This window comes from Gasterosteus aculeatus, chromosome 12 (genome assembly GCF_964276395.1).
Source record: "Gasterosteus aculeatus chromosome 12, fGasAcu3.hap1.1, whole genome shotgun sequence".
NCBI classification, from domain to species: Eukaryota; Metazoa; Chordata; class Actinopteri; order Perciformes; family Gasterosteidae; genus Gasterosteus; species Gasterosteus aculeatus.
The window spans coordinates 11746441-11767511 of NC_135700.1; the positions used below are offsets into that span (position 1 = coordinate 11746441).

Sequence of the window (21071 nt, forward strand, 5' to 3'; positions counted from 1 at the left end):
CTGCTTCACATCAAAACCAGCTGACGTCCCTCAGTCCCCTCTCGTCCCCCACCTCACCCCACTGCAGCTGACGTCTGCGACGGTGGATTTTTTCATTTCAAATTCACCAGTTGCGACCATTGCTAAATCCTCTTATTGGCACTGCAATTGACGGTCCTTTCTATATTATGGTAAATATTGTATTTAATTAGTGAGCAAATTGTTTCTGCATCCCATCAGGCTGACTCAAAAACAACTATGGTTATGGAATAAATGCAGAATATATATATTTTCATGCGAATACCTTATTTGATAGTACTATCACTGCGACTTTAGTCGTGTTTCCATCAAAGAAACAAGTGTGTTTACCTCCAGGAGGAACTCTTTGTGGATCTCCATCGACCTGCCCGGACACCATTTCCGTTGCACTCGCCGTGAGGTTGCTTCCTGTCAGAAGCATGAAGTAGCTACCAAAAGACAACGGGTTGGAGATCCTGTATATTTTAATACATCTAACTCTTGAGTGTACCATTCTCCAGTCAAGATGTCTCGGGGCTCCATTGAGATCCCTTTGCGGGACACCGATGAGGTAAAACTCGTCTAATATGTGAATTATATTGTATTTGTTTGACTTTTTTTTGGTGAACCTCGCTGTGCCGCTAGCCGTTTATGCTAACGATATCTAGCATCAGCGATCATGTTTTTTGTGTTTGATGTAGAGTAATGTCACGATGAGATGTTTAGGTATTTGCAAGTCGACCCGAAACGTAAACGTCGGTTATGTTAGCAGCCGACGTTACCAACCGCACAGTCTGCAGAAATGTGAGAGCGGGTTCTGGTGCAAGTTAGTACGTCAATTATTGTTATGTTTTCTATCATTGCGCTAATCATGCAACTCATATTGAATCCAACGGTTACAGTAGTTTCTATAACAGAACTTTGGATTAGTTTCCATATGTTGCTATACGGCATTTCAAACTGCAAAATTCACAGCAGAGGATATAACGATCACTATGTAGATGAAGGGTAATTGTTATATCAATGGATCTGGCAATGCAGATTGAAACACGGACCGTTTTGGATTATGAGTGAATTGACGATCGAACAAAACAAGGTTCTTAAGCGTGTTGATGCAAATTACATGTAAACGTACAACAATTACATAAAACATAATCAACCAAATCTGCCTAATTGACGGGGGTGGTATTACATTGATGGTAACAACAGTATAATAATGTAGTTAATACCCTTTATCTTCTCACAGCATGCATCTTTATATTGACTCGTAGTCATTCATGTATTAAAATATATATGGAGTCAGATGGTTGTCAGACTAAATGATTTGATTAATAACGTCTTGCAGGTCATCGAGCTTGACTTTGACCAGCTGCCAGAAGGAGACGAGGTCATCAGCATCCTGAAGCAGGAACACACACAGCTGCACATATGGATTGCTTTGGCGGTGAGTTACCTAGAATCTCAGCTAGATGAAGGACTTGGAAATAATCCAGAAATTGAAATCATCCCACTAGTTGTAACGTTCCACACGCTTTCATTTTCAGTTGGAGTACTACAAGCAGGGCAAAACAGAGGATTTTGTCAAGCTTTTAGAAGCAGCCCGTATCGATGGAAACCTCGACTACAGAGACCACGAGAAAGACCAGATGACCTGTCTGGACACATTGGCAGCTTACTATGTTCAGCAAGCACGCAAAGAGAAAAACAAGGATGCCAAGAAGGAGCTTATCACGCAGGCCACGCTGCTCTACACGATGGCCGACAAGATCATCATGTACGATCAGGTAAGAAATAATTGATGTGTGAAAACCGCCGGTTCTCCACTAATCCTGCAACTGAATATAACTAAATCTAAATGCTCTTTGCTCACTCAGAACCATTTGCTGGGACGAGCCTGTTTCTGCCTGCTGGAAGGAGACAAGATGGACCAGGCTGACGCTCAGTTCCACTTTGTCCTCAATCAGTCCACCAACAACATCCCTGCTCTGCTTGGCAAGCTCATTATTAAAAATAAGACCTCAATCTTAACCATCGTGATTAAGTCACAATAATAATCACATGTTTTTTGTAACAGGTAAGGCTTGCATCTCCTTCAATAAAAAGGATTACAGAGGTGCACTGGCGTACTACAAAAAGGCCCTCCGCACTAACCCAGGCTGCCCAGGTAAAGAAGTTACCTGCATCCTCCTCAAAACAGAGCCGTGGAAGTTCTGTGTTGCAGATTGTTCCTAATCTACCGTCTGCCTGCTTCTCTCCAGCTGAGGTCAGGCTGGGGATGGGCCACTGTTTTGTCAAGCTCAGCAAACTGGAGAAGGCCCGTTTGGCGTTTGGCCGAGCCCTGGAGCTTAATTCCAAATGTGTGGGAGCTCTAGTTGGTTTGGCGGTTTTGGAGCTCAACAGCAAGGAGGCCGATTCCATCAAGAACGGAGTGCAGCTCCTGTCTCGGGCTTACACCATAGATCCCAGCAACCCCATGGTGCTCAACCACCTCGCCAACCACTTTTTCTTCAAAAAGGTACTCGCTAGTCTAGTTGGTAATTGAAATACATGCACAGTTCTAAACCAGTGTGTGATTCAACTGTCATCACACCGTTGTGCCTTCTATTTTCTTATCAGGATTACAGTAAAGTGCAGCATCTGGCCCTCCACGCTTTCCACAACACCGAGGTCGAGGCCATGCAGGCTGAGAGCTGCTACCAGTTAGCTCGCTCATTTCACGTGCAGGTGAGATCTGACTTGATTCTGCGTAAAATGACAATCTATTTGCTTATCAAAGTACATCGCTGATATCTCTTTTTCTACTTCAGGAGGACTATGACCAAGCGTTTCAGTATTACTACCAGGCCACTCAGTTTGCCTCATCCACCTTTGTGTTGCCCTTCTTCGGCCTGGGCCAGATGTATGTGTATCGAAGGGACAAAGACAATGCGGCACAATGCTTCGAAAAGGTTTTAAAAGCCTACCCTAATAACTACGAGACAATGAAAATCCTGGGGTCTCTCTATGCTACGTCTGATGATCAGGAAAAGAGAGACATTGCAAAAGTACGTATGGTGTACAGATTAATCCTATGGCTTGTTAAGATGTTTAAAGTAAGCTTGAAAGAGATGCTAAAACATGTCTTTGCTCCCCAGGGTCATTTGAAGAAGGTAACCGAGCAGTACCCAGACGACGTGGAGGCCTGGATCGAGCTGGCTCAGATTATGGAGCAGACTGATATTCAAGGAGCGCTGTCTGCATACGGCACAGCCACCCGCATCCTGCAGGAGAAGGTGCAGGCCGACGTTCCACCCGAGATCCTCAACAACCTCGGGGCTCTTCACTTCAGACTGGGAAACCTGGGAGAGGCCAAGGTAGCTGTCAATACACACAACCGCTTGTAGAATAGAACAATTACATTCTCCTGGAAATTCATTGCACATACAGTGCGTGGACATGTCTCTCATTGTGTTATTTACAGTCAAATGTATCATCGAACGGGTTGTGTTTTTTCCTGCTTTTTAGAAATACTTTCTTGCGTCTCTGGAGCGGGCCAAAGCTGAAGGGGAGCATGACGAGCATTACTACAACGCTATTTCTGTCACTACGTCTTACAATCTGGCCCGCCTGTACGAGGCCATGTGTGAATTTCACGAGGCTGAGAAACTCTACAAAAACATCCTGAGAGAGCATCCCAACTACGTGGACTGTAAGCACGCAACATTATACAACTGTTAAAAAGTAGAAACGACAAGAATGTTTGTGGTTCCTTGGAAGACTTGCCTGTCTTTTTGTTTTGGTCAACAGGTTATCTGCGTCTTGGAGCAATGGCCCGCGACAAAGGAAATTTCTACGAGGCCTCTGATTGGTTCAAAGAGGCCCTGCAGATTAACCAGGTACTTGCGGGTGTATATAATAAAATCGGATCCGCTAAAATCAGATGTCCAACTCCCTTCAACGTCATGCGCTTGGTTGTCTTTGGTGCAGGATCACCCGGATGCTTGGTCCCTGATTGGAAACCTCCACTTGGCCAAACAGGAATGGGGACCGGGTCAAAAGAAGTTTGAGCGTATTCTGAAGCAGCCGTCCACACAAAATGACACCTACTCCATGCTGGCTCTGGGTAACGTGTGGCTGCAGACGCTGCACCAGCCCACGAGAGACCGGGAAAAGGTGCCGTTCACTAATCTCCTCCTTTATTGATGTGTGACGGAGATCTCCTACTGGTTTTATCTGAATTTGAATAGACATAGGGAAACAATAGATGCTCAAATGACTGTTTTTACTTCACTTTTGTCTCGACAGGAAAAGCGACACCAGGACAGAGCCCTGGCCATATACAAACAAGTCCTGCGAAATGACTCCAAGAACCTCTACGCTGCTAATGGCATCGGTCTGTTGAGTTTTACTGATTTCATTTGTATTACTTCTACTTTATACGTACCATCGTACTCAAAGTAGATGCCTGGTGTCCAGGTGCCGTCCTGGCCCACAAGGGCTTCTTCAGGGAGGCTCGCGACGTGTTTGCGCAGGTGAGGGAGGCCACGGCAGACATCAGTGACGTCTGGCTCAACCTGGCTCACATCTATGTGGAGCAGAAGCAGTACATCAGCGCTGTGCAGATGGTAAAGGCCTCATCGCCGATGACTTACGGAAACGATTGCCCTTGTTGATGTTTTCGCCCCCTGGCAGTTGAGTATTATGTTCTGCTCCACAGTACGAGAACTGCCTGAAGAAATTTTACAAATACCAGAACACCGAGGTGCTGCTGTACCTCGCGAGGGCACTTTTCAAATGTGGCAAACTGCAAGACTGCAAGCAGATGCTGCTGAAGGTAACACCACAGGGAGAGAAAAAGAAGTCTTTTGTCTCATGTGACAATATGAGGAGAGTACAGCTTTGTCTTTCTGGTGCGTTTCGATCAAGGCCCGCCACGTGGCGCCCAGCGACACGGTGCTCATGTTCAATGTGGCCCTGGTGCTCCAGAGACTGGCTACTTTAGTGCTGAAAGATGAGAAAAGCAACTTGAAGGCTGTGCTCAGCGCTGTCAAGGAGCTGGAACTGGCTCACAGGTGGGAACCTTGATTTCTACTTCCTCCTCCCAGTGGGATCCTCCAGCTGCTCTAATCCTGCCATTGTGCCACCTCCTCCCTCAGGTACTTCAGCTACCTCTGCAAGGCCGGCGACAAGATGAGGTTTGATCTGGCTCTCGCCGCTTCTGAAGCCAGGTCGGTCTGGGTTTAATTCCATCACAGCTTTAAGATGACGATTTTGACATTAAATCTTTCTTGGTTTAAACCCAATAATTTGGTGCGTGTGTGTGTTGTGGGATTGTAGGCAGTGCTCTGACCTTCTGAGTCAGGCTCAGTACCACGTGGCACGAGCCAGGAAGCAGGATGAGGAGGAGAAGGAGCTCCGTGCCAAACAAGAGCAGGAACGGGACATCCTGCGTCAACAGATTAAGAAAGAACAGGTACTTGTGGAAGCTTTTCGGTTGTAACTGATCACAAATAGGTTTCCTTTTTTGCATCGCTTTTCTTGTTAATAAGTCATCCTCAAACCTTGTTAGACGGAGAAGCGGAACAAAGAGGCGGAGGAACAGAAGAAGCTCTTGGAGCAGAGGGCTTTGTACGTGGAGAAGACCAAGAACCTGCTCACCTTCGCAGAGGGATCAAAGGAACTGGCCAAAGAAAAGAAGAAGAGCGGTGGACGCGTGAGTCTCTGATAACAAACTCGTCTCCAGGCCAACTTGCACAGAGTGCGGCGTAGATGACCTTCTCCATTCTTCTTTGTCTCTAAGCGTAAGAAAGGAGGCGACATGGATGAGTTTGTCAACGATGACTCCGATGAAGACCTGCCGCTGAAGAAGAAGAAGAAGAAGCGGGGGGGCAGCGGCAGCGAACCGGATGAGGGCGCGGAGGGAGATAAGCCGCGCAAGAAGAAGCGGAAGTGAGTCGGTTACTGGCGTTGATTGGGACGTCTGCACGAGGCACACAAGGTACTCAGAGCCATTTATCTTACAGACCTGCTAGAGGGGATGACAGTGATGACGAGGATGGAGGATCACGACCCAAGAAGCAGCGTAAACCCAAAGAACGCAAGCGGGTGGAAAAGGTACTTTTTGGTTCTCTCAATGTTATTTTGGGATTCTGGTTTTCTATTTATCTTAACTCCTTCTCATCACTTTTAGCAACAGCCTGAGCGTCTGCCGCCGTCTCTCAAAGGAAAGATCAAGTCTAAGGCCATCATCTCCTCTTCGGAGTCCTCGTCAGATGAGGATGGCCTGAAAATAGCCGAAGACAGGCAAGAGCATCAAAGTTCAAATGACAATTTACATTTTAGGGCATCGGGAAATTGATGAATGCACGTTCTCCCATACAGACACCAAAGAGACAGCGGTTCAGGATCCGATGATGGAGGCGGCCACAGGAAGCAGATTCCATCGGACAGCGAGTCGGACGGAGGGAGGAAACACTCGGGCAGCGAGGCGGGCAGCCCTCGGCGCTCTGGTGGCTCGGAGGACGACGACTCTGGCAGTGACCGTCCGGTGAAGAAGAGGAGAGTGCAGCGGCAGTCGGACTCGGAGCAGTCGGACAATGAGAGCAAGAGGAGTCGGTCGGGGTCCGACGACGAGTCCAGGCCCAGTTCACCCGCCGCAGCGTCGGGCCGGGGGTCAGATAGGGGCTCTGAGGCGGGATCAGACATCCAGGGCTCCCCGCGCCACTCCGACAATGGCTCTGAGCCAGAAGCCTCCAACAATGACAGCGATTAAGCTCTTAAAGCTATTTCCACGCAACACGGGAAGCTCTACTTCTGAATTTTTATTAAAGGGATATGAGTTTGAGACGGCTGGGGAGTTCGCTTAAAAAAGTTAAAAAAGTGTAATATTGTTTACCCAGCATTGCCATGTAGTACTCACGTATGACTGGGAATTTCTTTTCAGATGCTTTTGTTAAACATCTATTTTCTATTAAAGATGGTTAAATGAGAAGTGACCCAGAATGGAAACAATGCTTCGACAAAATGTCAAATAAAAGAAAATGAGATGTGCATTGTGTTCTGCGTTAAACTAAAGTGGACTTCTGCAATCGAAGTATAGATTTCGTGAAATGTCACAAGAAGCTCCAGTATGCAAATAATGAAGCTCGTGTCAGAATAAGGTCGACTTCTCCCTGTAAGCTGCAACACCTCAGGTTGGATTTACAAGAGCTGAAGGCAACGTGCACCCAGGGACACGTACTGACGCGCTAATACTGTGGTAGAACACCAGAAAGCAAATGTAAAAAAAAAACAGGCAGACTGGAGATTAACTGAACAGCGATTATATCAAGTTTCAGAGGGAACAATAAATTGGCAGGACAAAGAATTAAACTGTTAAACTTTATTCAAGGTTGATCTGTAGTTGCACACTGAACTTCTTGCACTTATCATGGTGACACCCCGAAAGAAGGAGAAAGTGTACACATACAGTACATTCTTTGTTATTTCATGGAGATTAAAAAGACCATTTAAAAACTCGACAAATATGGCAAACCAACGTAAAATTTCCACACATGGTGGTGAACAACTGGTGCACAGGAAACTAAGCTTTGGCTGTCTCAATGATAAAACCGAGACATTCAAGTATAGTCCGAGATACATAAGAGGTATATCCATATGAATTGATAAATTAAAAAGGCCACACAGATCCATGTCTAACAGCACAAAAGATTTGTACGGAAAAGATGGTTATTGATTCTTTAAACGAAATGTAGATAACTGAAATCACACTGTGCAAATCAAAAACAGCCCATTATCCAAATTTAGAGTGTTATGAATTATCAGGAAAAAAAAAGAAAAAAAGCTGCTTCCAAGCACATTAAACCATTATAGTTATGGCAGCCCAAAACCGCAACTCACAGGATGGTTTCTACAAATTAGGGAAATGGTATCTTACTACTTGCAATGACTCGTGATGTTGCGCAACAGTCACCTAGAAACTGATTTAACAAAATGCAGACAATGAGAAATGTCTCTATGAAGTATGTTAAAGACTTGTCTCTTTTGTAAACAGTTTGAGTAAATAGTTATGGCAGCACTTAGTGACTCCTACCAGATGTAACAGGTGATAAGATGGGTCAGTTTTTGGTGCTGGTACAGTTTCCTGGAAAAATACTGTTTACTTTTAAAGAAAACATACCAAGATTGAAATGTCAAAAACCGTCGCTGCAGGACATCAAATTGGATTGAAAGGAAAGCATAAATACAATATGAATACAACGGTGGTGACGCTGGCAAAACATTTCGTAGTGGAATGAATTGTAACAGTGGTTGGAAATTATTCAATAAGAGGGGAAAGGAATTGGGGACACGACTGGGAGGGGCTTATGGAGACAAGTAAAAAAGTATTCATTGCATCCTGATAACACATGGCTTTGGCCTGTTCCTCAGAACTCTTCATCCTCAGACTCCTCTTCTTCAGCAGTCTCCAGCCAGGTCAGCCACTGGTTCACCTGTACCAAAAACCCACCATCTCAATTAGGGCAAAATATTCTGGAGCAGAACTTTAGACAGCAAGTCTTACATTAATCATTTCCATAATATACAAGTTTCTAATCATCTGTATCAACCTACACATTACCTGAAATAATGCTTTCCCTTTCCCCGGATATTCTTGGGTGACATCTTCTTTCCATGAAAGGAAGGCTTCTTCTTCAATTATTTCCATGTCGTAAAAGTTGACAAAGTAGCGCAGTAACATACCTGGAAAAGCAGAGTAAACATTAAGCTTTGTCATCCATGTTTAATACCCGGCTTGGGCCTAAGCTGCTATACTGGCGTGTAAATACCTTTGGGGAAACCCTTGGTATTGCAGTGAACCTGCAGGGCATACAGCGCGCCGACTTGCAGCTCAATGTGATCGTGTAAGAATTTCTGCATCACTGGCTTGAAAGCCAGCAGCTGCTGCTTCTCCTCATCCTGCTGCTCCTTAGTGGGCGCTGAAAGCTGCTCTTCATCATCGTCAGGGTTGATCTCGTAAGCAATGTACTGCAAGAAGCTGGCAGGCAAACGCACAATCAGTATGCAGTTTCATTGAACAGGGAAATACAAACATTCAGGGGTTTGATAAAGGAGACAACTAGTTTTAGCATGGCATTGTCCACTACTGTACCTGGTCATGAGGATGTTGACAAAGCCTTTGTCGGTGTGGAGTTTAGGAGAGATGTTGTCTTTGATCCACTTGTAGATGGACTGGGGAGAGGGATCTACTTTGATCTGCTTCAGCAGCTCTTTCTCCAGTTTCATCAGTGGAAACAAGAAGCTGAGACCTTTGCCATCCAGAATCTCCAGCATCCGGTCCTTGTTCTGGTCAATTTCTATGAAGCAATACAAAAAGGATTAGCAAAAGACACCAACAAATAACATTAGGTATAAAAACGCGGCCAGAGGGGGGGTTTGGACGTACCAGGTAGCATTTTCTGCATGTTGACCTTGCTCTGCTGGAATAGGTCAGCCAGCCAATCACGGTCCTTCAGTTTGACAATCTGCTGCAGGCAGAGCAGGAATAGTGGGAAATGCGCACCGTTCTCCAGAGGGTGGGCCAGATCGGAGATGCTGACAAGATCAGTGATGATCGCGCGTGCAGCAAACTGTGCCAGGTACGACTTCACCAGTGGTACTTCCTCCTCGATCTTAGGACACTGGTCCAGGACACTCAAAAACGCCTGTCAAATAAAAACAGTAATTATGGAAGAAGAACGGCTTGATGTTAAGATTGTGTAAAACTCATGTTTAATACTTTCTGAATAACTTTTTTTTTTTTTTAAACTGACCTGCATTAGATTTTCACCCGTGGCGAGACCCTCTGTGCAGAGAGCAAGGACCAGGGTGCTTGCATGCTCCTTATCCTCATCTGAACGATCAAGGGAATAGACCACGATCATGTTCAGCATCTCGGACAAAAAGTGCTTTGGTGCCTTCATTTCCCTCACAGCATTCACTGAGTCTTCGATGTTCTTGTTGTTCAGGTAATCGGCCACCAAGGTCTCCTAAAAAGAAGAACAGTAGGGTTGTGATGATTCAAATGGCCGTAGTCTTAACAAAGAAACGTACCCTGCCTGATAATATAAATACAACATTTTGGGCCTACAATCCACGCACAAAAAAAAAAATGAAGACACTACCTTGTAGAGTATAGCTTAGTTAACTTACCGTCATTTTGCGCAACTCTTCCTTTGTAGGCGGAGCCTTTTTGGTAACCTTGGCAGGTTTTTCCTGAATTGGTGGGGGATTGATTTTCAGGCCAAGCTGTGGAGACTAAACAAATGAATCCACATGAGTTGTCTGGAACACAGAATTACCACATCCATTCGCCGCAGTTGTGTTTAATCATATAAAAGGTTACCTGTCCGAGTATGGAACCTTGGGTACTTGAAGGAATCATGGTCATCTGTGGCTGCAGCTTCGGGGTTTGTTGTTTTTTACTCAAGATGAAAGACTGCGCGGGCCTCAGGCTGATCTAGAGTGGAGAAGAGCGCAGGTTTCAAGCAATTATACCAGCTGAAACAGGATCTTTATTAATGGGATCCCAACTATTGGGTGCCCTTTAAACAATGAAAAAAAAAAAGCATTCTCAATTTACCTCATCAGCATTGACTTTCCCCTTCTTGCCAAATCGTGGAGCCATATCTTTAGGCTGCATCTGCACAGCATGATTCTGTTTGTGGTTGAAAACCGGTGAACTCTGCCCCTTCAAAAAAAAAAAAAAAAAAAAAAAAAGTAGTGAGTAATTTATTTTGCTGTAGTAGTGGTCATTCTTAAGTACTGAAAAAGGACAGTAGATGCACAAACCTGGTTTGGTTTTGTATACGGTTTGCTTCCCGCTTCAAATTGAGGCTGGTGTGACCCGTTGCTGTTTCCAATGTGGCCATTGTAGAGCGGGTTTGTGCGATGGCGTCCCATAGTCGGGGAATAGTGGTCCTGAATGACTCCTGGACCTGTACCAATGCCACTTCCTACGGATCAATACTTATTAATGAGACTTTTTTTTCTTTTCCCAAAATCACACAAGGGAATAAAAGCAGTGACATACCAGGCATTTGTCCAAACATATCAGCCAGCCCACCAAGAGTTTCTCTGTCAAATTTGATCCTTGTTGGTAGGAAGGAGGAGTTTTCCATGAAGAATTCATTTCTCATGCCATCGTTTTGAGGTGGAATAAAAACACCCAAATCCTGCAAGGCACAGAATCAAGTGAGATTGCAGGACAGCCAAGAGTTCATTGGTAATCCTTCTTAAAATTGTCCACACAATTTAAATCAAACTGGACCAGAGAGCTAACCTTTACTGCATCCCGACGAACTTGGTTGATCGTCTTTGGTCCATTGTCGCTATACGCTTTGCGAGCGGCCCAGTTGTTTGCCCGCTGCTCCACTGTGTTCTGCAGCAGGAACCGAATCCTAGCCGGCAATTCCTTGCTGTTAGTTAAGGACTGCATGCGGCTGAAGTACTGATCCATCAAGGACTGGAAGGAGAAGGCGTTTGTTATACAACAAAACCGTTTGAGAGGAGGCCGTTACTGGGTGTTAGTCTGCACACTCACCCTAGCCTTTTCATGATCAAGTTTAGGTCCCACTGTTCTCATTATCTGACAGAGACATTCCAAGTCTTCACCCACGTCCTTGAGTTGGACTCTCTTCTTCTTCTCCAAAAGCTTAAAAAAAATTTTTTTTTAAAAGTTAGAGCTTGATTTTGATACTTAAAAGTGCCATTTCAGTATGGGATTAAACAAATTACAAATAAAGTACATACAAAAAATGAATTAAAAATTCAACAGAACTTACTGTTTTGATGCACTTATGAAGGATAGATTCATGGATGAGGTTGAGTTTCCCAAGTTCCCCGATGAATTTGATGTTGCCCAGCATCTTGCTCTTTGCAATACCACGCTGCTCCTCCTCTTCGGAGGTGAGCGGATTGTCATGTTTGTCAAAGACTACGGGGCAGGGGAGGCAATAGAGTTGACTACAAGGAACAATTTATGCATATTTAGTAAACAACCATGACATATAGTTCAAATCCCTTACGTTCGACATTTCTGGTGCGGTTTTCAAATTCATCTTGAAGCTTGGAAATCAGAAGCCGTCTGAAGGTCTGTAAAACAAATAGTTAAAAATGAACAACCACAGAGCAGCAAAGCCAACCTCCCTGTGAAAATGAATTATGTCACAAACTTACAGTATTCTGCTTATTTGTTACTGGATTTTCTGTCGGGTCTTCAAAGTTCGGTGCATCCTCTGCCAAGCGAAGGCATAGTTGAGCATATAACTGACTATACTTTGGCTCTTCGAGGGCTTTGTCAACAATCTAGAATAAAAAAAAGAAAATATTTTCAAAAATCAATCAGTTATGACACAATCCCCACCAACATTTGAAATTCCAGAGGCTGTAGCAAGCCAAGAGTAGCGTGGTGTACTTTTGTGATTTAGAAGTGTGTCCAATAACTTACTCATGCTAGCGTGTAGTAAAGTAGAATAATGCCCCCTCGCTGCAGTATTAATTCAATAGGATATGACTGCATTGTTCGCATGAGTTATGATTAGTCCCGATTTCACACCGCAAGACTTTTAATGGCACTGTATAGAATATAAGATAAACCAGATGCCATTTAAACGTTCCCACTTAAGGACTACGGCCCTTTCACTTCCAAATTAGGACTAGAACAACTTTACACATTGCTTCTAAAAATTACTATGTTTAGGTGTTAATTTTAATACAGTGCAATACACTAAAATACCCACCAACAGGATGGTTCCTTTTAAAACATGTTTCGATTCCACACCCACATTGAGGAGCTCCAGGCATAGTTTGTCAAACTTCTCTGGGGTCAGCTTATTAAGTATGCTAAAAAACAAGAGAATGACACGAGTTGAAAAGACCACAGACGGGTATTACGGTCCAGGCGTACAATAGAAATGCTCCAATCAACTAAAGCATTATACCTTGAGGAAATAGAAACTTACCCTCTCACTTTCCTAAAGATTGCGTCATTTTGCCCTTTCTCGTTGGAGGAGTTGGCATCTCGTCTAGTGCTTCGAGAAGGTAACCATCTCTGAACGCCAGAACCTGGGGTTTTCCCCAGGAACTCGCTGGAAAAAGCACAGGAGTCAATACAGATAAAAATGACCCATTACAACAGGTATTCAGTCCTGATCCAGTGTCTGATCTACGAAAGGTCAATCTACAGATGCCCGACCATTACGCAATAGGGCTTGGTATATACACGTTTAAAAATATATTTTCCACCACCATTGCAGATGCTCCTGTCATTTATGCACCCAACTCATTTGTTTAGGTAGACTAAAGGATCCACAGGATCCCCAAAACAACATTTCTCAGAATAGAGCTTTTGCCGATGAGATTATGTCACTCTGGCGATGTGGAAATAGTTTTTACTTCACCACACAGCAAGTTGAAACTACGCATGTGAGTAATTTGAGACATTAACGTAGAGGTGCCCTGACCGGGCAGCGAAAGCTCGCATTCCCCTCTACTTGCTCTTTGATGAGAGAAAGTAATAAAAACACCCAGGCAATGCTAGTGATGATGATGAAAGTGCTTTTATTGCACTGTTTGGGGGTGTGGAAGCAGGATCTTATTGTGAAAGGCTAGAATAGAGTTCCTGAATATGTTCACAGCATTGATGACAACGTTGGCAGCTCTTACCAATGTTTAATCTCTGGCTGTCTGCCTGGATTAAGGGGAAATACCAGCGCACGCGGATTCACCGGCTAAGAGTAAGATTTTTTTTTCTAACTCCAATTAAAAAAAACGATTTGGCTTGAAAGGTAAGGTACGGCTTACTTTAACACTGTTAAAATCACGAAGCGCAAGCGCTTTCAGCTGATGTCAAAAATATTAATGACAATGTTTAATCAACCTGAATCATTGGCAAAGTGGAGTAAACTTGTATAGTGCTACTATAACTAGGAACCACCACCAGTGTGTAGGGTACCAATATGGTTAAAGAAAACGCCACTATTCCCCAGACGTGTTGAAAAACATAAATATGTGCAAGTGCAATTTAAGCTTAAGGAGATGATTATGGATTTAATATTAATGTTAAGAATGACTAGGTGTTCCATGAGAAAGTGTAAAACTTTGGGAAATCACCTGTTGCCGACAGTCTTGGGATAGTGCTGAGGTGCACCCCCACCTCCTCCCCCCACACTGTGATAAAAAAAAAAAAAAGGAAAAAAAGGTTTTAACTAAACATAAGTAGACGTGAGCCTAATCCTTTATTTAAGATGGTGTGAGTGTTCAGCAGTATAAATAGGGCCGATGCAATAACATAAATGACCAATACCTGAAACGAGAAGGACCCCCTGACGCAACGACACTCTCCACTTTGGCGGCTTGACAAAGTATATCTGAAAAGAATAATGTTCCGGGAAAGGGAAGGAAAGAGCGACCTGCAAGCAGAGGCGGATACAAAGGGAACATGTTAGCTCACAGCTAATCGCTGCGAAAACGCAGTCGCGTTTCAGTGTCATCGAGCGCATCACAGGCACGCTCAAAATCAATCTGTCATCGTACGCGTGGTTGTGTAAAGAAATAAAAAATAAATAAATGATCGGATGTCTTTTTGTCCTCAGCGTTGAAACGTGAAATGGGATTTTGTAACAGTCGCGTAGCAGCGGCATCGTGGCTGCGTCGTACAAGAACACCAAGCGTAGCGGTGTTGTGGCACTTTGGGTTTCTGATTACTGTGAAACAATAGAGACTGGTTTTGTTAAAACCGTCTTCGGCGAATCCTAATCATAATCCAATGGGTACCTTATATAAACTCGTTAAACCGTAACCACCGATGGCAGCGCCACAGGAAGAAGGAGAAAAAACACGTGCCTCGTTGGAATTATGTCAATTAACTTGAGGTTCATTAATAATTTGGAATCAAAATGAATCGTAAAGCACCAATGTGTTAATCTGCTTATATTACGTGGCTCGAACGCACCTCCCGAAAATACAAGATTTTCCCCAAAAAAAGGAAGGAGAAAAAAAAAGAGAAAAAAAATCAGGGCGTTAAAACGAGTGACCTGTAACGTTACATATATGTTATGCAACGTGATGATACTGGATATGGACATAACATGACGAAGAACAGACTAAAAACAAAATCCCATCAGCTGATTTTATGAGGTCTTTGTTCAGACACCGGATGTCCACACAGCGACATCTTGTGAGGTTTTGTTCAGCAGGCCGCCGGTACGCTAACAGCTAATAAGCTAACGTTGGCCGAAACTCTTCGAAAAACAAGGTTTTCCTAAAAAGGTAAAACCGGCAAATCTATACATCATAACACCAATGAAGTCCGTTAGAACCGAACGTGATAATTCACGTTGGTAGTACACCGCTTGGAAAACAAAATAAAATCGTAAAGAACACGAACTTCCTACCAAACCGGTGGCTTGGCTAAGTTAGCTGAATGCTAGCCGGGCTAGAAACCCATCGAGACAGCTCACCTTTTACAAAAAGAACGTCAGTGTGAAAGCTGGATGGTCGTCCAAATAAGAAAAAAAACAGATAGACGATGGAATTGAGCTAAAAAAAATCGTCTTTACACCAATGCAGTTGGGTGGTATTTTTGTTCGAAAACACGACGGCTCAGACGGTGATGGCAACCTGCTAGCGCAGAGAAAGAATGCTGACTGCTTATCTACGTCATGCGGAAGCCGCTATTTGTATGGTGCCATCTCCAGCGTCATCATCCCACCCTGTCCACGTTACGCACGGAAAACTCGCGCACGTTTCGCAATCTGCCCTCATCCCAATAACATGTGGTGCTGGTGTTTTGTCCGGAGGGTTTATTCTTTGCCACGGCACCGAGGATTACTGATCGTCACAGCTGGAATATAAATCAGAGTTTAAGAATTAAGTAACAGGTTGGCACTATTGCATGGTAGTTAACATGAGTTAATATCTCATATTATTGATATTCATAACAGTGTAAACTGATTTAGAGTCAAAATACGATTCCAAATTAGACTTTTAAGACTTTTTTAATTATGTCATGATATTGGCTTTTCATCCGATTATTTTGATTCATTATAGAGAGTTGTTATTTTTATCGGGCCTTTTCATGACCACGTGGACTGTAAAGTTGCTAGTGAAACTTTATTGAACCTCTCAGGGAGACCTCCAGAGGGATGTCCCAGCTTAGTGTTAACTACGGGGTATGGACTTTGGAGCCACTCGGGACTCGGTCTTTCTTTACTCAAGGATGCCACAGAGGAGAGGTAAAGGCTGTCGACACAGCATCCAAACAAAATGTATTCTGCTACCCTGATGCCCATAGTTTGTGGATGAGCCTGAAGGATAATTCCTAATTAATAAACCACTCAATGATGACTTACATGCTGGTTTCACACACATTCTTCTAGTTTCTGCCCACCGGCATGGTGGATGCAATGAGTCAAGATATCTAAAAAGGTACTGGCCTAATATGCATGACGTCGTCAACTAGAGGATTCCTAATGGTTCGGAAGACTACGTAACCTTTCAAAAGCCACCGTAAGGGCAAGATTTCTATATAATTTGCAGTGGATATTCATGAGACCCCCAGGATGAATCCTATGTCTATAGTGATGACTTGACCTTTCTTTTAGTACCATCATTAGCATGAGATGTAAAACAATTTCCCCTTCTTTCCAGCTAGGCTCAGTCAGTATAATATAAACTTTTCAGGATTTGTCTCCAGAGAGGTCTGCACTTTATTGCCTGACCTCATTATGTTTTTCTCTGGCTGTTGTACAGTGGAGTGGAAGTGTAACAGTTTTATAAAAAGTTCTGCAGATTGGGAGTTTATTAATGAGAATATAACATCCATATGATTGTTCACTTTGATTCAGCAACATGAGTCACTTCCGGCCGGGAAATTATTACCGCGCAAGACCAGACGGGTAACGCATTCTGCAAGAACGCCCATGAACATGAACATAATTCTAATGAAACAAATACCTTGGCAATCAACTCGTGAATTTTTATAGTGCTTGCTCGGAATGTGTTACCAATACAATGTGACATTTGCTTAGTTCCTGATAACAAGTTGCTGCTGGCTTTAAATTAAATACAGCAGCACAACATTAAAATCTACTCACATTCTCCATAAACAAGCCCTAAAAACACTTCAACCATCACTGCAATATTCTCATCAAATACCATATTCTGAGTTGGGAGAACCTCATTAAATTTACTGATGTGTGTCTGCTTTTTTAAATTTTATATGGTATGGCCCCGCCTCCACTTGGTGATTTTATTGAACAAAGCAGTCAAAGCAGCAGACTCACTATCTGCTTCAAGAGGTGATTGTGTTATTTCACATATGTCAAGCTGGTTTAGCAAATCTACATTCTCTGTGAAGGTAGCCTACTCGTGGAATGCTCTGCCACCACACATAAGTGCACAACACGCGTACAAAACCGTCAAGAAGAAGCTTAAGAATGGGCTTGTTGCCAACCAGGTGTGCAGGCATTGACGTGCTGTCAGTCCTGCCGGTTTGTTTTACCTATATGTGCATTTGTCTTTTTCAGTTTTGCTGTTTTCCTTTTTTTCCCCTCTGCGTCTATTATATGCTTCAGTGTTATACTGTATATGTGCTATGTTTGTTGTATATTATTGCACATATGATGCAGGAAATATTAAGTGTTTATATTGCATAGAGTATTTATATTGCACGCACATAAATTGATATCGTACAAGACGGAATGAGTATTGGTGTAGATTTGATCAAATCCTGTGAAATCAAGCTCCACACTTCAAATGAAATAATAATGATGATCCTGGAGAAGCTTTGTGTATATTATACATCAATTTTATTATTTCTAGAGGACTTTACATGCATTGTCAGATGCACTGCAACAGTCTCACTATTGATGACATCCTAAATATGAAGCTAGATATTTGAGAGCTCAATAGTTCACTCTGTATCTTGACTTCTTCCTACAATCCCGATCTGGGAGTTAAAGGTGTGTTGCATTGTCATTTTTTAGCAGGCTAATCACAGAAGTCCCGCAGAATATGTTTCTGTATAATTGTCCAGAGTGAAAATCTGGCCAACTATTTGGGTTAATTCATGAAAATCTCATCATGGCAAACAGTGTCAATTTTGCTGCCATGAAAGTGCTCAAAAAATGTAACATGCATTCGGTGTATTTCTGACTGGAAAACTCCATCTGCAGAAACAGACCTTGTGACGTGATTGAAAGATGCTGGACAGCTACAAAGGACAACAGGTTGGGAGATGGATTTTGTCTAAAGACCAGAACAAGACCTCAACTTTACTTCGGCGATACCTCAAAATGGCTGAATGTGCATCACAAGTAAATTGAATTGCAAATCCTTGATCGAGTGTCGCTCTTTTCTATGTTATTAAATCTCAGTCAATCTCTGTCAGCCGAACTGATTTCAGATATGGGATATAGGAGTCAGATCTGGTGAGTAGTATATGTGGAAAGGAGCTTTATTCAAAGGTGCGCTGTAGGTTCTATAATTAGAACATAATAAACCATCGAACTAAACAGTTAAGCTAGCCACAAAGAGTCTTGCCCAAAGGTCAACGCTAGATTCAACGAGATAAAACTCTGGCCTAGAGCATGATAATACGTTGGTTGTTTCCAAAAAGGGAAAAGAAAAGCATCTCCCAATCTATAAAACAAAGATATCCGTTAAATGGGATGCATTCAATTATCATGTAATCTGCTGTAGGGAAGCTTTCTAAAATTAAGACTTTATATAGAGGAATCTGTAGCAATGACACTGATAATCGAGCAAGATATGAAATTCCATCCAAAACCTTCCCTCCAGTGCCATTAAATACAGAAGTGAATTAAACAGCTTTGAAAATATATTATATCCAATAATATTTTCCTGAGGGCTTTTGAATTACTCAGTGAAACTGATGAATTACCCAATTTTCCAGAAAGTAGTACAAAGAGGAAATATCCATCATATTAAGCTTCCGATGAGACCATTTCTTATTAGGAATATCATTTCAACCATCACAGAGAATATACACCACTGGGAGACATACAAGTTATGGATCAAGGTTCCTCTGGGAGGTCACAGACTCTATGCCATCTCACACTACTTTGACTAAGACCGAGCGTTATTTAGACATATATGTAGTTTCCTACACATATGTTTCCATTTTTAAAGCTGAAGCATAGGAAAAGTCATGAATAAAAGAAAAGACCGAGCCAAAAAACAGGACAAAAGATCATTTGAGTTTCATTCATCAAAGCCACTAGATGGTGCTACAGTTCTACATTCTGTTTTAATTTGTTGAAATGTAGCCATTATTTGTGTCCATTGGGTTTAAACTGTTTTTTATGCAAATTCTTCTTTTTTCTTTTTCTTTAAAAAAAAAATACCCCCCCACACACACACACTTTCTGAACTCTCAACTAAAATGTTTCACAAATATATGAATAAAATAACCCTACTTCCTTGCTGTTTGAATTCCCATCTGGATCTCCATGATGTGCACATATCAGTACAAACACACTCCACGGATCACGCACACGTCAGGATTACCAGAGCTCGATACTCTCAGTGACGACCGGGTCAACACTTTTCAAAATCATCCATCGAGGAATAGTAAACTGAGGGATAAAATCCTTTCAAGAATGCAAGCTTAATTGTTAACAACCGCAGCTCTGCTGAATTATTCTCCCTCCTCAGCTTCAGAGACCTCTATCCACAACATGCCTCTCATTTACCACATAAGGGTGTCCACGCTTAGCATCTAATTGGCTCTTATTTGTTGCTGATAGAGTGCAGGTCATACATGGCAGAGAGAGTGTGTGGCCTCAAACATTACAAATTAACATACACGACTCCCAATCCCGCTCTCGCGGATAGTGCGTTCAATATTGTGAGCACGTACTGGATGAATATGCTGAGGTATGGTGGCGGTCCTGTGCGCCAAATTGTGTTGGGCTTGAGGGACCGTCTGAGTCATCACTGGCAAGCTGTGCGTCTGATTCCGGTTATGCACTCTGGCCGGGCTCTACCTGGCCTGATGGCATTAGCATGAGATGCTCACAGAGAGGCCCCTCGGGAGAAGTCAAACTATTTCATCTGTCCTGGGCCAAGAGTTAAAAAAAAAAGAGCCAACATACTGAACGTCCAATCTTGTTGGTCACAAAAGAAGTTATCAGTTATTCAAGTTGTACACGTAGTTATCAATTTTTCGTATGATTAAACACTTTTCCAGCATTGGAACATGAGTTAATGAATGACAAAGATGTACAGAAAAAAACCCATCCTCAAGTCACGTCACGTGTGTGTACAACGCAGAGACACTCATGAGACACACACACAGACACACATGCAGAGACACGCACGCACACACACATTGAGGGTTTCCACTGTTAGATGACCACCATTAGTCTGTACAAACACGCGTGGTCCCTAAAGATTGAATTCTTCCAACTTAATTTCTTTGTTGTTCGGAGGATGGCATTTTTGGTTTTAAGAGAAATATCCTGACAGCTATTGTTTCGATTTCCATGACAATAGAAGGAGATATTGCTTGTTCCCTCTAGATGAATTGTGGTACAATTGATCTTCTGACTGTTTTATCTGTTTGCCCAATACTTTGTCTAGTGACCAAATAATTGCTACATCAATGATATTCCCAGCAGCTGTACTTTGACGTTGAGCACTGGACATTTTACAGCTTCCGGATGATACAGTATATGTTTCAGGGTAAGTAAATGTCTATTTTTTAAAGTATGACATCAATCCAGGTGAATACATAAAGCCCTCAAGCATTCATCGTGGGACAGACGCTGAGGCGCTTTTTGTCCTGTGTGAAAGCCAGCATCATTCTGTGAGGACAAAGAACTACTGGGCATCACACAAATAACTTCCCTCAACACCCAGACAAGTTATAAAGTAATTTGTCTGAATCACTGCACAATGTCACTGAAGCTCAATGTTCTCAGTCTGCATGCAAACACAAGGCAGCCAACAGAGGTTTGGTAGCTTTTCAAAGAGCTTACTGCTTCTTTCTACTCTAAAATGTTGTAGACAACCCAGTATTCATTTTCATTGCA

At 42.9% G+C, this 21071-nt stretch overlaps 2 protein-coding genes and 1 long non-coding RNA gene across 4 annotated transcripts; 2 read left to right on the top strand and 1 right to left on the bottom strand.

Annotated features, from left to right (window-relative positions):
• Window positions 1-337: 337 nt before the first annotated feature.
• Window positions 338-7026, top strand: ctr9 (CTR9 component of Paf1/RNA polymerase II complex). The gene is made up of 23 exons (XM_040169227.2): window positions 338-568; window positions 1343-1441; window positions 1542-1781; window positions 1872-1989; window positions 2072-2161; window positions 2256-2512; window positions 2614-2721; window positions 2805-3041; window positions 3132-3350; window positions 3502-3685; window positions 3784-3872; window positions 3964-4149; window positions 4282-4369; window positions 4453-4601; window positions 4694-4810; window positions 4903-5048; window positions 5133-5204; window positions 5314-5449; window positions 5546-5689; window positions 5777-5925; window positions 6000-6090; window positions 6167-6279; window positions 6358-7026. Exons 1-23 carry the CDS (start codon window positions 524-526, stop codon window positions 6746-6748), a joined length of 3468 nt encoding a protein of 1155 aa, XP_040025161.2. The 5' UTR covers window positions 338-523; the 3' UTR covers window positions 6749-7026.
• A 316-nt stretch (window positions 7027-7342) lies between these two features.
• On the bottom strand, window positions 7343-15736 carry LOC120813140 (eukaryotic translation initiation factor 4 gamma 2). 2 transcript variants are annotated; one of them, XM_040169253.2, is made up of 21 exons: window positions 15477-15736; window positions 14321-14426; window positions 14128-14184; window positions 12978-13103; window positions 12756-12858; window positions 12193-12321; window positions 12042-12108; window positions 11799-11950; window positions 11558-11668; window positions 11297-11479; window positions 11048-11189; window positions 10807-10970; window positions 10598-10705; window positions 10361-10474; window positions 10168-10272; window positions 9789-10004; window positions 9422-9680; window positions 9128-9332; window positions 8805-9013; window positions 8597-8718; window positions 7343-8468 (listed from the first exon to the last, which is right to left on the bottom strand). In XM_040169253.2, the coding sequence occupies exons 8-21, from the start codon at window positions 11880-11882 to the stop codon at window positions 8403-8405; spliced, it is 2088 nt and encodes a 695-aa protein (XP_040025187.1). In that variant the 5' UTR covers window positions 11883-11950; window positions 12042-12108; window positions 12193-12321; window positions 12756-12858; window positions 12978-13103; window positions 14128-14184; window positions 14321-14426; window positions 15477-15736; the 3' UTR covers window positions 7343-8402. The 2 variants fall into 2 exon arrangements, with proteins under 2 accessions (XP_040025187.1, XP_077941567.1); XM_078085441.1 differs by lacking the exon at window positions 14128-14184 and having other exon boundaries at window positions 15477-15688.
• On the top strand, window positions 15729-18349 carry LOC120813181 (uncharacterized). Its single transcript, XR_005710829.2, has 3 exons — window positions 15729-15896; window positions 16145-16250; window positions 18192-18349. It is a non-coding gene; the product is annotated as an uncharacterized LOC120813181 (long non-coding RNA).
• Window positions 18350-21071: the final 2722 nt, after the last annotated feature.

What these genes read in the sequence shown, in the direction of transcription:
- LOC120813140 (XM_040169253.2), bottom strand. Translation starts at nt 11,882, where the DNA reads ATGCTGGGCAACATCAAATTCATCGGGGAACTTGGGAAACTCAACCTC. An exon ending in AAGGTTCCATACTCGGACAG is followed by an intron (nt 10,273 to 10,360) that starts GTAACCTTTTAT and finishes TCATTTGTTTAG; the next exon opens with TCTCCACAGCTTGGCCTGAA. An exon ending in AAGAGTTGCGCAAAATGACG is followed by an intron (nt 10,005 to 10,167) that starts GTAAGTTAACTA and finishes TCTTCTTTTTAG; the next exon opens with GAGACCTTGGTGGCCGATTA.
- ctr9 (XM_040169227.2), top strand. Translation starts at nt 524, where the DNA reads ATGTCTCGGGGCTCCATTGAGATCCCTTTGCGGGACACCGATGAG. An exon ending in CCGCGCAAGAAGAAGCGGAA is followed by an intron (nt 5,926 to 5,999) that starts GTGAGTCGGTTA and finishes TTTATCTTACAG; the next exon opens with ACCTGCTAGAGGGGATGACA. An exon ending in AACGCAAGCGGGTGGAAAAG is followed by an intron (nt 6,091 to 6,166) that starts GTACTTTTTGGT and finishes CATCACTTTTAG; the next exon opens with CAACAGCCTGAGCGTCTGCC.